At 59.0% G+C, this 13,995-nt stretch overlaps 5 protein-coding genes across 5 annotated transcripts; 3 read left to right on the top strand and 2 right to left on the bottom strand.

Moving 5' to 3' along the window:
- The first annotated feature begins 178 nt into the window (after positions 1-178).
- On the top strand, positions 179-1,060 carry SPRG_11878 (hypothetical protein). The gene is made up of 2 exons (XM_012350929.1): positions 179-444; positions 495-1,060. The coding sequence occupies exons 1-2, from the start codon at positions 210-212 to the stop codon at positions 992-994; spliced, it is 735 nt and encodes a 244-aa protein (XP_012206319.1). The 5' UTR covers positions 179-209; the 3' UTR covers positions 995-1,060.
- A 402-nt stretch (positions 1,061-1,462) lies between these two features.
- On the top strand, positions 1,463-6,873 carry SPRG_11877 (hypothetical protein; the record flags this gene model as incomplete). The annotated part of the gene is made up of 2 exons (XM_012350928.1): positions 1,463-5,188; positions 5,329-6,873. 2 exons carry the CDS (start codon positions 1,463-1,465, stop codon positions 6,778-6,780), a joined length of 5,178 nt encoding a protein of 1,725 aa, XP_012206318.1. The 3' UTR covers positions 6,781-6,873.
- Positions 6,874-7,037: 164 nt separating this feature from the next.
- SPRG_11876 (hypothetical protein) lies at positions 7,038-12,284 on the bottom strand (the record flags this gene model as incomplete). The annotated part of the gene is made up of 1 exon (XM_012350927.1): positions 7,038-12,284. One exon carries the CDS (start codon positions 12,282-12,284, stop codon positions 7,038-7,040), a length of 5,247 nt encoding a protein of 1,748 aa, XP_012206317.1.
- Positions 12,285-12,710: 426 nt separating this feature from the next.
- On the top strand, positions 12,711-13,552 carry SPRG_11875 (hypothetical protein; the record flags this gene model as incomplete). Its single annotated transcript, XM_012350926.1, has 3 exons — positions 12,711-12,992; positions 13,060-13,184; positions 13,228-13,552. The coding sequence occupies 3 exons, from the start codon at positions 12,711-12,713 to the stop codon at positions 13,550-13,552; spliced, it is 732 nt and encodes a 243-aa protein (XP_012206316.1).
- A 34-nt stretch (positions 13,553-13,586) lies between these two features.
- On the bottom strand, positions 13,587-13,839 carry SPRG_11874 (hypothetical protein; the record flags this gene model as incomplete). Its single annotated transcript, XM_012350925.1, has 2 exons — positions 13,587-13,746; positions 13,826-13,839. 2 exons carry the CDS (start codon positions 13,837-13,839, stop codon positions 13,587-13,589), a joined length of 174 nt encoding a protein of 57 aa, XP_012206315.1.
- Positions 13,840-13,995: the final 156 nt, after the last annotated feature.

Here is a 13,995-nt window from a genome sequence, read left to right as displayed (position 1 = left end):
ACCCCTCATTTGCGTTCAGTATGGAAGCCAGTGCCCGCGGTGAAAAAATGAACGGCCGGGTTTGAACTTTTAAAGTGTAGCCAATCCGCGTGCGTCCCGTTGGGCCTTTTGGCCAATCGCCGCGCACCCCTACCCCGCTTGTATTTTAATCTTTTTTTGCTGGTTCGGGGCAGTTCCCATTTCGCCAGCGCCCGACCAAGCCGAGCAGCATGTCGACGACGATCATGAACGCGTGCAGCTGCAAGAAGCGCAAGTGCCCCCGCTGCTGCGAGCAGATGCTCGTCCAGAACCTCTTCAAGGTGCTCGTCAAGCTGCCCGAGAAGAGCATTGAGTTTCGCTGCGTCCGCGCGCTCCTGAGTGGCAGCTTCACCAACATCAACCTCAACTCGACGCTCGCCTCGTGCGGCTACACGGTCAACGTGGCGCCCCACAGCTACGCGGCCGGTACGTCGGCGGCGACGAGCGAGACAAGTTGGCTCATGCAATTTACGTAGGTCGCCGCGACTTTTCGCTCCTCGAGAAGGGCCATAGCTTGACGAAGAACCCCAACTCGCCGAACGCGCCGCGCCGTGGCCGCCGTGGCATCTCCAAGGTGTTTCGCCAAGAGATTGCGCGCTACTTTGCGCTCGGCCAGGCCATGGACGCGTCGCAGTGCCTCATGTGGCTCAAGTCGAACGTGCTCGACGAGACCAACTACCCGACCGAAGAAGAGATCCACCGCGTCTTGACCAACCTGAGCCAGCCCAAGACAAAGAAGGCGCCGGGTGAGGGCGGCGAAGGCGGCGAGCGCCGCGGTCGCAAGCCCAACCCGTATCGCACGCAAGTGACGATGTTTTTGCTCAACAACAAGAACGCCAACCCCAACGACTGCTACCAATGGCTCATGCAGAACTACCTGAACCCGGAGCTGCCGCAGCCCGACCTCAAGCAGATCAAGACGCTCATCAACAACATCAAGTCGAACCCGACGTTCCGGTCCCAGGCTATGTACTAAGCAGCCGCATCGTGTGTGTGTCTGCGCTGCTCGATATGCCATTATATATTTGAACCCTGGACGTGTTGCGTTTTTCAAGTCCATCGAGCTGCCGACTTTGGACGATGGTCTCAAAGCATGGTTTCATTTCTACAAGTCGCAGGGCCTGGCTATCTGCACGCACCGCGGTACCGACGCCACTCTGGCCTAAGCTGCCAGCGCCCAGCCCGCCATGCTAGTACAGAGAAGAACTACTCACTGAGATTAGCTCTCCACCCATGCTTGGAGATGTGTTGGTATGGCTGCGGCTGCCATGTGATAAGACCGTCAACCGAGTCGCCGCAAGCGTCGCCGGTTACACACGGATCCGTCCATATCCAAGTAGTCCCAAGGATTTTGAATAGCACCCTTTGCTAGTACAATATTGCACAAGCTTTTTATGGACCGACGTTAGCGCGAAACGTTCGCTGCACTTTCCCAGAGTTGGAGATGGCGTCTCAGGCAGCGCTCTCGTCGCGCCAGCGGGCAGTTGCCGTCTGCGGCGTTGTCTACGTGCTGCTTTCGCTCGTCGGTGGTGTGTGGTACCTCCGTCTTCTGGGCCCTAGCTTCGCCAACGACCTCTGGTGGGCCCACTACAACATCTCGGGCCACCAAGCCTACCTCGTCGACCTTGTCAACCAGCTTCTTTTGACGCATGACAATGGCACCGTGGATCCGTTTGCCGCCGCCGCAGTGCTGCCCAAGACGTACCTCTCGCCCGAGTCGAGCACGCACGTCTTCTCGTCCGACATTCGAGCGTTCACGCTCGGTCGCCTCACGTCGCTCGAGTATGCAGTCCCACAGCTTCGCGATTTGGGCGCGTACTGGGCTCTGCGCATGAACACGCAACACTGCTGGATGGACTTTAACAAAACGTTCCAAGTCGCCCACACGCTTGGCCGCCAGCGCCGCTGCGAGCGCTTCTACGCGACCAATGGCGCCGTCTTCATCGAGGCCATGTTGCGCAACCAAAACATCCCCGACTTTCTCGCGCTCTGGGGGGTCACCGGCCAGCGCTTCAACGTCGCGTACTACCGAGGTCTTGTCGAGACAGCGCGCGGGCAAGCGTTCTGGGCGCAGGTGACCAGCGTGACGACGTCCGTGATCGACGAGATTGCGTACTGGAGGTCGTTCAATGTCTCCCACTTTGCGCTGCAGTGGCAAAACCGGTGGGGACCCTCGATCACCGAGACGATCGTGATGGAAAACGCTTTGGGGATGCAAAAGCAGATCATCCTCAAGGCGCTGGATCAAGTCACGGGACCGTGGTCGTCCCAGACCATGCACTGGATCCCGATTCAAGATACCTTCAACGCCCAGGCCATGAACCGCAGCTTTCTTCAAGGGACGAGCCGGTACTTTGGCGCCAACAACTCGGCGCTCGGCTTGAGCGCAATTAGCCTCGAGGTGTACCGAGGCATCGCCGACGCCCAAGGCAACCTCGAAGGCGTCGCTCGAGTCTTTCACGACACGATTGGACCGTACTTGAGCATTGACTTGCGTCTGTGCTTGCCCCCCGCCAGTCTCGTTGGCCTCTACAACCACTTTCAACAAGTGGTCATGGACCACGTGCGAGGCTCGGAAGCAGCCATGACAGCGTTTCTCGCCCTCCCAGAGACCACCACGTTTTTGCCAACACCGCTGGCGTGGACCAACATGACGTTCTTCGGCGGCAACCCCATGTGTTCGTCCGGTGTTCCGACCCCGTTCGTACAGCAGTCGTTTGACTTTTACGATACATGCGCGCAGCTCGCACCGCTCTCACTGCGTCTCACGCGACTCTCGATGTTGTTTGGACTGCTGGTCACGCCACGGACAGCCCTACCAGATATTTGCGCCACGACATCGACACCCAACTGGTGTGCCTTGTCGCCGGCGTCGTCGCTGCTTGCGTCAGTGTCCATCCCTTCCGAGATGCTACGGCTGCAACGCGACGCTTTCAACGATGTCCGAGCCATGAACGTCGGGCTTGTTCAGTTTGTCGCTGCAGGTAACTCGAGCCATATTGCGCTGGACCATGTGCCGCTGGTCGACTGGCCATTCTTTGGCCATCACATCGTGTTCGAGTGGGCCGCTGGACTCCGTGAAGTGCTCTTCATCGAGGGTGATGTCGGCGCCGTCACTGTCGTCTCCAACGCATACGCGGGTCAGCCGTACATTACGAGCAACACATCCTTCGAGACGGCGACGACAGCACTTTTGTACCTTGTGCAAGTCACGACAGGCCTCCTCCTCTTTGTGGGCGTGCTCACAATGGTGTACGTCACCCTCTTTGCCCGCGGCCGTGTCCTCGGCCTCAACCTCTTTCGGTTCAACCGGTTGGTTGGCGCCGTCTGGATCGGCCGACCGCTGGTCGTTCTCCGTGGTATCAGCGCGCTTTTGCTCCTTAGCTCGGCCCAAGTGAGCTTGCAAGTGACGCCATTGGGCACGACCTTGGCGCCACATCCCCGCTCCATCGGCAACGCGATGGTCATCGCCGGTGAAGCCACGTGGCTCACGTACGTCATCAACGACGTGCTTATCGTGCTGTTACCAAGAGACGTCACGACCCAGTACAGTCCGAGAAGCACCTGTCTTGTCTGGCTGAGCCTGGTTGTTCTGGAAATGGCGTCGCCCGTGCCGCTCACCATCACGCTCGACCGACAATGTGTCGGTAATGACATGGACTATGGTCTTCTCTGCACGAGCGGTGTCATCTCAGTCGGCAGCTACACCCGACTGCTGACGCTAATCAGCATCCACGTCAGTGTCGTCATTATCACGGTCGTCGCGAGCCTACTGGGGCGTCGGCGACCGCCAGCGGACGTCGACACGGAGCCGAGTTTGCACTTTTCCAGTGCGACAGCTCTGTTTGCGACGCCAATGGCGGCAGACTTCGACGGCGCCACGTTTGATCTCGTGACGTGCGTCCTCTGCGGCTTGGTGCCAGTGTGGTTCCAGTCCGAGTCGTACGTCTTCAACCTGAAGCTCTGGCACTTTGTGGCCGACTGCACCCAGAAAGCGCGCCATCTCAAGGTCTTTCGTCCGCCATCCATCAACGCCTATACCATGATCCACGTTGCGGGGCCGCGAAAAGAAGAGATCCGTGCAACGCTCAAGAAACCCTCAAAGATTCTTTGGATGACCAAGCAACGCTCCAATCGGCTGGTGGCGTTCTTGGCCTTGGGCCATACAGTATTTGCAGTCGTCAGCAGCGTTTCGTACTTTCAAGTCTCGCAGGTCCACCTCGCCAACGACTACTACTGGGCCAACTTTAACGTCACGGGCGCCCACGCGTTTTTCGCCAACTGGCTAAACGAACAGCTCGTGCTCGGTCTCTCCACAACGGCTCTGGAGCTCGACGCACCCAGTATTACGCTACCGGGAGCTTTTGCAGCCCCCAGCGCCGCGGTCAGCGCCCCCAACAACTACGGCGCGATGCTGCAGCATACCCAGCTCACGACTATCGAGGTTGCCATTGCCGGCCTCCGGGCCTCGGACGCCTGCATGGCTCCCTGGATCTTCTCGCCCTACTGCTTTCTCGATTTTGATCGGACGTTCGAGGTCGCCTACTCGACAGCGCGCCAAGCTCGCTGCCACGCCAGCATGAGAGCCAACGGTGCCGTCTACCTCGAGTCTCTCTTGCGCAATATCGACTTCCGCGACTGGACGGCATGCTGGGGCAGTGCGTTTGAAACCGCGTTCGCTCGGGACCTGCGCGGGTCCGTGGCCGGCCAGAAGTGGCTCGATATGGTATCGGCGAGTCCATTGCCCCTATCAGTTGAAGTCACCTACTGGCGCCAACAGGGAGTCGAGCGCTACGACACGCAGTGGCAAAACTACAAGCGGATCGGCGTCATGAACAGCTACTCGATCACGAATGCCTACGGCGCGTCGCATCCACTCACTCTCATGCAGCTCAATGGCGCCTACCGCGTCGACAGCCAGACAACATACAAGATGTACTGGTCCCTCGCCAACGACTTGAGTGCGATCATGCGCAATAGCAGTGGCATTGGGGGACGCAGTCTCTTGCGGAGCAGCAGTCACTTTGCCTTTCTCAATACGACGCTCCAAGCCGTGTTGATAGCGAACGGGACGCTGACGTCGCCGCTCCAAAACGGACTGGAGGTCGTCTCGCAGCGACTGGGGCCGTTTGGTACCGTCGACATGATCTACATGCGTGTGCCCCCACTGGTTGCCAACGTCACGCATCAGATCTTAGAGCTCATGCGACTGGGCATGGACCACGGCAACGTTGCTGCACAAGCTGCCTTCTCTGCTATGATGCCCTCAGGATCTTGCTTTCCGTACCCATGAAATGGTTGGCTCCAAAGATCGCTTCGTACGGCGGCTCGCTGCTCTGCCCCGAGTTCTCTGCGCCGAAATCGGTCACGAGTGGCTTCTCCAGCATGTTGGCGTTCGATCTCTCATGCATCGCGGCCTCTCCGGTTGTGAGCCGGTCGATCCTGACGTCCCAGAGCTTTATCGCGTCTGCGATCCTCTCGGGGCTCAGTGCGGCGACACCTCCCGTCAACATGTCGCAAGTCTGTGCATATGACCCGACAAGCTTGGCGTCGTGCCTCCTCACGCTCCAGCAGTCCCTTGATTTTATACAAATATACATGCCAGCGTCCCACGCGCTCCCAGTTCCGTCCACGCACGCGCTCGTTCAGGCACTCGACATTGAGTTCATGCTCTACGCCAAGGTCAACGGATCGCTGCAGCTGCTCCACACCAACGTTCTGGACCCAGCCGACCCTGGATTTCACTTTTACGGCTGGACGTACCTCTACGACTGGGTGCTCGGTCGGCGCGAAGTTATTTCGTTCCAAGGCGATGCAAGTCGTCTCAACCTCTTGAGCGACTACCAGCTCCCGCTTGCGCAGCAAGTCCAGGCATCGAACCTCGCCGCCAACCTCGTTTTGTATTTTCGAGCTGGCGTTCAATATGTCACGGTCATGATGCTCCTCGTTTCGGCGGTTGCCGTTGGCTACATGCTCCGGTCGCCCACGTGTTTTCAGGGCAGCAATCTCTTCAAGCTCAACCGCGTCGGCGGTCTTGTCTGGGTCGGCCGACCACTGCTTTTTCTCCGGAGTGCCACGGCCATCTGCCTTCTCTGCACGAGCGGCGTCGACCTGCACTTCTCGGGCTACCTCAGCTACTTTCAGGTCGAGCCCGCGCCGTGGTACAAGGTACTCCTCGCGGCGTGGGAGGTCTCGTGGTTCGTCGCGGTCGTCGACGACATCTTGCTTGTCGCGACGCAAGAGTACGCTTCGTACTTTGTCTTCCCCAACCTACTGGTGGTGTGCGCCGTGGTCGCGATCCTTTCGGGTGTGTCGCCCGTTGCCGTCGCGCTGCACGTCGCACCAAAGTGCGTCTATGCGGAAATGGACTTTAACGTCGTCTGCGAGAGTGCCAACATTGCCATTGGCGACCCAAGCCGCTTTGGGACGCTCCTCCTCATCATGGGCACGAGCCATATCGTGAGCTACTCGCTTGCGAAGCGGATGGTAGGACCTAAGCCGTCGAGCCCCGTGCACTCGCTTTTGCTCTCGCTTGGCGCGCGGTATCATTTCAACCACACGGCTCGCATCGTGCATGGCGTCTACTACCTGGACCGGGCCTCTGCCGCGCTCAACGGCATCCTCACGTACAAGCTCGGGTCGACCATGTTTGCCTTTGACATCAAGCTCTGGCGCTTCTTCGCAGCGCCGATACGCAACGCCGTCGACGTACCGGGGCTCGACCAAGCCACGTTAAATGCGTCGTTTCCGCTTGCAGAGTAGATAGAATTCGCTCCGTTTACGGTCTTGAAGGGACTCACTCGAAAAATTTATCGTGCCGCCTCGACGTAAAATGTAAAACTTCAAGTACCCCACTTTGCATATGTATGTGTTTGCTTTGTTCCGCACGAGAGCTGTCATTGGTTTAGTGTATTAAATACCGAATTGTGACGCTGCCACGCCATATATATCAAGTTGATACGCACACCGAACATCCAATCAAAAGATTTGACGTTTCATTATTGACCAATCCCAGCACGTTACAACGTCGTCCACGGCTCATTGCCCACCACTCCATCGGGGAGTGGCAGCGCGTCTCGCAGATCCCCGTCGTCTGGCACGGGCGCAGCAAGGATCCGCCACAGCTTGATGTCGAATGCATACAGGACGTTCTGGTGGCGGTACGTGAGGACACCATTGAGCGCCGCGGACGCCCGGTCCAGGTAGTAGACACCGTGTACGACGCAGCGACTGTGGTTGTACAAGTACTTGGCGCCAGCCGACAAGAGGCGCGACGTCACCATCGTCGGTCGCAACGGTCCAATCACAAGACGCGCCAGAATGTACCCGAGCAGATGCGACAGGATCGTGCAGACCACGATACCGACAAGTCGACGCACGTGTCCAATCATCGAGTCGGCGGATGTGCAGAGTAATTGCATGTCCATTTCGACCACGTGGCACTGCTTCTGAACAACCAAACTCGGCGCGACCGGAATAAAGTATGAGTAGAACACTGCGCCGCAGCAGACGACCACCGAGTGGATCGAGAGGTACCACCGCGCGTGTTCGCGTGTCACGACAAGCCCCATGTCGTCGACGACGACAACGAGCCACGCGACTTCCCAGGACGCCAGTAGCGTCTTGTAAAACGGCAACGGCGTTCGGTCAAAGTAGCTGACGAAACCCGACGTGCCGAGGTCCAGGCTGGCCGTGGAGAGGAGGCAGAGCGCGGTGAGACTCCGAAGAAACAAGACGGGACGACCGACCCACACAATGCCGCCGATGCGATCCAACTTGAGCAGATTTTGGCCCTCAAAATGGCCGCGGGTCGTGAGCATGTACCCCGTCGCGACGATCGCGACACCGAGCATAACGCACGTGACATAGTAGACACATGCGCGCGAGTACTGGGCAAAGTCGCCAGTGACCTGCCACGCCGGCACCTGCTGCCGCAGCGGCAGTGTGGCGTCCGTGAGAAGCGTTAGCGACGACGCGCTCGCGTCACCTCGAAACGAAATCACTTCACGGTGCCCGAGCACCCAGTCAAAGAGATACGTCCACCCGAAAAACGCAAAGGCGTCATCGGTGAGGACAGGTGCTTGTAAGAGCTGCAAGACGTTGTTGGCCGGCTTGGCGTATACCATCAAGCTAATGTTCATGCTCACCACGTGCAAATGAACGGTCTGCGCCTCTTTCAAGAACGCCGTCGTCTCGTTAAGAGGCGCGAGCGAGAGCATGTAGTCGTTGACAAAGCGCACGGTCGCCAAGAGGTACGCGGGACAGATGCCGGCGTTGGCAACGTCATAGCGGCAGATCGCAGACGTATTGATGCGACCAATGTCCTGGAGCGCCAGCCCCGAGAGAAGGCTGGCCACGACGTACATCATGCGCGTTGGCACCACCTTGCTTTGCATGGGGGAACTGTCGATGCAGGCGAGGTCAAAGCCGATAATGTTGGCAAGGCCGGTCGAGACCCGTTTTGGCGCCGACAGCTCGGGGCAGAGCGGTGAGCTCCCATACGCTGCGACGTTCGGGTCGAGCCAGACGCTAGGGATCGGGTACGAGATGGCCACGGGAGAGATGCCAAAGTAAGCTGCTTGGGCACCGGCGTTGGTATGGCCGAGTACGTGCCGTAGGCGCTGAATCGCGTCGGCGACAAACCGCAGCACCAACGGCGGCACGCTGATGTAGATCATATCAACGGTACCAAACGGCCCCAGTCGCTGCGAGACGACCTCCAGTCCGTTTTGGAGCGGCGACGTCAGCGTCCCGTTCGCTATCAACACGGCTTGGAGTGTCGTATTGAGAAAGGCAAACTGACTGCTGCTCCGCAAGAGACTGCGTCCTCCAATGCCACTGCTATTGCGCATGATCGCACTCAAGTCGTTGGCGAGGGACCAGTACATCTTGTATGTTGTCTGGCGGTCGACGCGGTAGGTACCGTTGAGCGCCATGAGCGTCAAATCGTTCGACACGCCGTAGGCATTCGTGATCGAGTAGCTGTTCATGACGCCGATCCGCTTGTAGTTTTGCCACTGCGTGTCGTAGCGCTCGACTCCGTGTTGGCGCCAGTAGGCGACTTCAACTGATAGGGGCAATGGACTCGCCGATACCATATCGAGCCACTTCTGGCCGGCCACGGACCCGCGCAGGTCCCGAGCGAACGCGGTTTCAAACGCACTGCCCCAGCATGCCGTCCAGTCGCGGAAGTCGATATTGCGCAAGAGAGACTCGAGGTAGACGGCACCGTTGGCTCGCATGCTGGCGTGGCAGCGAGCTTGGCGCGCTGCCGAGTAGGCGACCTCGAACGTCCGATCAAAATCGAGAAAGCAGTAGGGCGAGAAGATCCAGGGGGCCATGCAGGCGTCCGAGGCCCGGAGGCCGGCAATGGCCTCTTCGATCGTGTCGAGTTCTGCGTGCTGCAGCATCGCGCCATAGTTGGTCGGGGCCAAGACATACGCCGTCTCGGCTGCAAACGAAGCCTCTTGCAGCACGCTCGGTGCTTCCAGCAGCGGTGATGCGCTTTGCAGACCGAGCACGAGCTGTTCGTTGAGCCAGGTCGCGAAAAACGCGTGGGCGCCCGTGACGTTAAAGTTGGCCCAGTAGTAGTCGTTGGCGAGATTGACCTGCGAGACTTCAAAGTATGAGACGCTGCTGACTACGGCAATTACCATGTTGGCCAGAGCAACCAGTGTCATGAAGCGTCGACTGCGATTCCGGATGCTCGCAACGACGCTGGACCACGTCCAGTGCAGTCTTGGCCCACGCACCACCATAGTGGCGTCGCGAGCAACTTTCGGATGCAGCCCGATGCGGCGAGACACGGAGAACCGATTGTCGTAAAGTCCCCAGAGCGTCACGTCAAACACGCGCTGGGACGAGAGAGGCACGAGGCCGCAGAGCAAGCACGTCGGTAGATCAAAGCGGGTCGTCTTCGCCAGCGGGCGCATCAAGACGTCGGGCATCCCGACAAGGCGAACGATGCGATGCATGTCGAGCGACGGCCGTCGCCACGCCAGAGTCAGCACCAACGCCATCGCAAGCGAGACCGCTTGCGCGCCAAGAAGCAGCAACGTACGGTCGTAGCTGCCTACATGGAGCACGCCCGAGGTGCAGACGAGGCCGTAGTCCATGTCGTCGGGCGAGCAGCGCCGGTCGAGGCGTAGGTCCATGGCCACGGGCACCAATACCGTCAATACAAGTGTAAAGAGCCAGCTACTGCACGCACTGAGCGCACCGGCCAAAGGCGCGGCCTCGCGCGCGACAACAACAGCAACGTCGACAAGTACATACGACACCCACGTGGCTTCGCCGGCGAGAAGCGAAGTGTCGAAGATTGACCGTGGCGATGCCTTAAGGCGCGTGGTCATATGGGTTGCTTCGGTCACGAGGTGCAATTGGGCGGTCGCGAGCAGTAGAATTGCGCTCACGCCTCGAATCAGCGCGAGCGGGCGGCCCATCCAGACGGCACCGACAACGCGGTTCAAGTACAAGAGGTTGCGCCCGACAATTCGTCCCTTGGCAAGACTCACACCGACGAGGGCGGCCGCGCCAGCGAGAAGCAGCATCATGGACGAGATACCCACCATGGTAAGCACGAGCTGCGTCGCCGATTGGAGGCTCGCATCGCTGGCAATGTAGGCTTGGGTGGGATAGGCATTCGAGAGAAGCACCAAGGTCGAGACGTCGCCAGCAAACGCGACAACCTCGCGCTGACCGAGGGCCCACTCAAAGAGGAAGCACCAGCCCGCCGCGTGCCAATGCGGGTCGGTCGTCGGGTCGCCCAGCAATGGCTGGAGCAAGAGGTCCATGTTGTGGCCACTGCTCGCCGCGTACTGCATGAGCGAGACGTTGAGCGTATGCACCGCCAACGGAACCGCGGCTACCATCGCGGCAAGGTCCTCGGGCACGGTCATCGTCGGCCAATGGGTCGGAAGCCACGGAGGCGCTGTGGTTGCATTCGTGGCCAAGGTCGCCCACAGGAGCGCGCTGGGTGACGGCGAGAGCGTCAGCGGCACGGCGCTCGTGCAAGCGTCGTAAAAGTCGAACGACTGCTGCACAAACGACGTGGCCGTGCCCGACGTGCACATGGGATCGCCGCCAAAGTACGCAGACCGGTTGCGCCAACCGGCTGGTATCGGTGCGACCACCGGTGTGGTGCTGTCATAGAACGCGGCGCGGAGCCGATGGGAGGCTTGGAGCTCTGTGTGTAGGAGGTCGATAAAGCGGTTGTACGCGTCGCACAGCACTCGTGGTGGTGACACGTAGAGGCAGTCGACCGAGAGGAACGGTCCGATCGACTCGTGGAAGCGGTGCGCGACGCCCGAGCCGACGTTGATGCCGCGGTAGCCCTCCAAGTTCACGGCCGGCAGGCCCGACGTGTTGGCGCCAAAGTACCGGCTCGTGCCGCGCACCAAGCTGCGGTTCATGACCATGGCGCTAAAGAGGTCCTGGATCGGGATCCAAAACATCGTCTGGGAGGACCACGGCCCCGTGATCTGGTCGAGCGCCTTGAGTGTGATTTGCTGCGTCATCCCAAACGCGTTTTGAAGCAATAGAGTCTCGGCGACACCGGCGCCCCACCGGTTTTGCCACTGCAGCGTATAATGCGATACGTCGAACGATTGCCAGTAGGCGACTTCAGCGTCCACCGACGTTCTCGTCTTCGCACTCGCCATGTCCGATAAGAGCATGCGGCCGTGGCTGGTTTCTTGGAGCCCGCGCTCGATGGCCACGTTGAAGCGAATGCCGTTGCCGCCCCATGTGGCCTGCATCGCGGACCAGTCTTGGTTGCGCAGCATCGTCTCGAGGTAGACGGCCGCGTTGGTCGAGTAGATGCGCGCGCAGCGGCCTTGACGCGCGACCGTGTGGGCCAATTCGAACGTCTTGTTCAAGTCGACCCAGCAGTACTGCACGTTCATGCGAAAGGCCCAGTAGGCCGAGAGCGCACGGAGCTCTTGCACGACGAGATGGAACGACGTCTGTGGCGTTAAAAGCTGCTCGTGTATGTACGGGAGGTAGAACGATGCGTGGTTGGCCCCCACGTCGTAGCGCTTGGGGACAAGAGCGATCGGCGCAAGCACGTCAAAGGTGCCGTTGGCTTGTGTCTGTAGGATTTGGTTGACGACATCGACGAGAAAGGCTTGGTGCACCGAGAGGTTGTACCCGGGCCACCAGAGATCGTTGGCGAAGCTCGGCGTCAGGAGTCGAAGATACCAGACGCCGCCAAGAAGCGTGCACATGACGTAGACGACGCCCACGGCCGTCTCGGCCGACGACCACATCCGCAATACTAGCAAGGGCGCGAAACTGAAACTGAATTACGTGAATCGGTTTCGCCGCATGAATCGGCGGGCTAGCCTCAATTTGTCGACGCGGCAACACCCGCGACAACTGCAGTAGTCCTGAGTCGCCATCGACGAGCTTCCAGACGACCTTCATTAAACACGCACATACTACTAGGTAAATGTTGATACTCGCGTTCAGTGAGCCAACAGTGTTGCAAGGTCGGGATGTTGGAGGAACCGACCTTCTAGCGTGCGTAGCCGCGTTGTTTGTGTATCGTAGATGAGTATACCCTTGGGTCGCTGTACTCGACTAGAAAAACGAGCAAGCAAGCGGAGCTCGTACGCGGATCGCCATGAAGCAGCGGTTTTGATCCGTTGGCCCTATTTTTACGAGACGACATTTTTGAGTTTCATTGGAGCGACATGGGCGACGTGGAAGACTCGGCGGTCGCGGACTTTCTCCAGATCCTCGAGGAGCACCGCAAGAACTGCGAGAAGCAGGGCAAGTACGTCGAGGCCGAGATCGCCAAGAACCGCCTCGAAGAGCTCAAGGTGCACGAGGAGAACCGGCGCAAGGAGGCGATGCGGTCGCGCCAGATCGCCGAGCGGCTCGGCGTCGAAGAGGCCCACATGCTCGAGTTTCAGCAGTTCAACGTCGTGTGGGACAAGAAAATGGAGGACTACGAGCACAACATTGAAGAACTCGTGCTCGCGTACCACTAATATTGATGCATCCATCCCATCGAAATGGCCTCATCTCTGGTCTGCGTAGGAACGACACAAGGGCGAGCTCCTCGACTTTCAGCAAAAGTTGCTCGAGAAGCAGACCAAACCCAAGTTTTCCAAGGAGCTCTTAAACTTGCGCAAGATCGAAGAGCACCTCGCGCGCCAAAAAGAGTACGCAAGCACATCCTATCGGAACGCTAAGATCTGCGTCCAGCTACGCCGAGGCGCACAAGATGAAGCTCAAGGCGGACGCGCTCGAGGCGTGGGAAATGGAGAAATGGCGCAACTCGAAGCAGCAAGAAATGTTTCAGCGCGAAGTCAAGTTCAAGCAGCGCCAGCGCCAAGAGCTCGACGCGCTCCAGAAGCGCATCCAGAGCGGCCGCGAAGAGCAAAAGAAGCAGCGTCAATTGGACCTCGAGCGCCTCCTCCAGCGCTACCAGAACGTCAAGGCCGAGCTGCAGCAGCAGCAAAACCTCGAGCGCATCCGCGTCGAAAAGTTCTCGCTGAACGCATCGCAGCGCGTCTCGATGAAGGTTTGAGGTTAAGAAACATGAGTGCATGTATTGCTTGTACTTAGTCGCGGCGGACGCTCTTGAAGGCCTTCTTGTTCTGCAGAAACATGTACACGAGCGGAAGCACGACGCCAATGGCCATGATGAAGAGGCCGCACCAGTACGAGGCAGAGAGGTAGCTGACGGTCATGGCGCCCGGCGGCGGCGTCTCGGCGGGGCGGCTAGCGTCCATCCTGGTGTCTTGACAGAACCCTTCGCAAAAGTTGTGGGCCCTTCATGAAACTATCGACCTTTCGATACCGTTGCGATCGCATTCTACCTGAAGGGTCGTAATTAGTGTATGCTTGCGTGCTCGCTATCGACTTTTGAAAACTATGCCAAGGCACTTGACAACACCATTTGCATGTGCCGATCGCAATGTATTCGAAGGGCAATGTGGCGGGCATTGAAATCGTCCGGTTATACCTATA

The sequence above is a fragment of the Saprolegnia parasitica genome, assembly GCF_000151545.1.
Source record: "Saprolegnia parasitica CBS 223.65 unplaced genomic scaffold supercont2.71, whole genome shotgun sequence".
Taxonomy (NCBI): domain Eukaryota; phylum Oomycota; class Saprolegniomycetes; order Saprolegniales; family Saprolegniaceae; genus Saprolegnia; species Saprolegnia parasitica.
This window is presented reverse-complemented; position numbering and strand designations above follow the sequence as displayed.

Excerpts from the sequence above, each read along its gene's own strand:
- SPRG_11878 (XM_012350929.1), top strand. The coding sequence starts at position 210 with ATGTCGACGACGATCATGAACGCGTGCAGCTGCAAGAAGCGCAAGTGC. Across the intron at positions 445-494 it reads GCCCCACAGCTACGCGGCCG|GTCGCCGCGACTTTTCGCTC; the intron begins GTACGTCGGCGG and ends CAATTTACGTAG.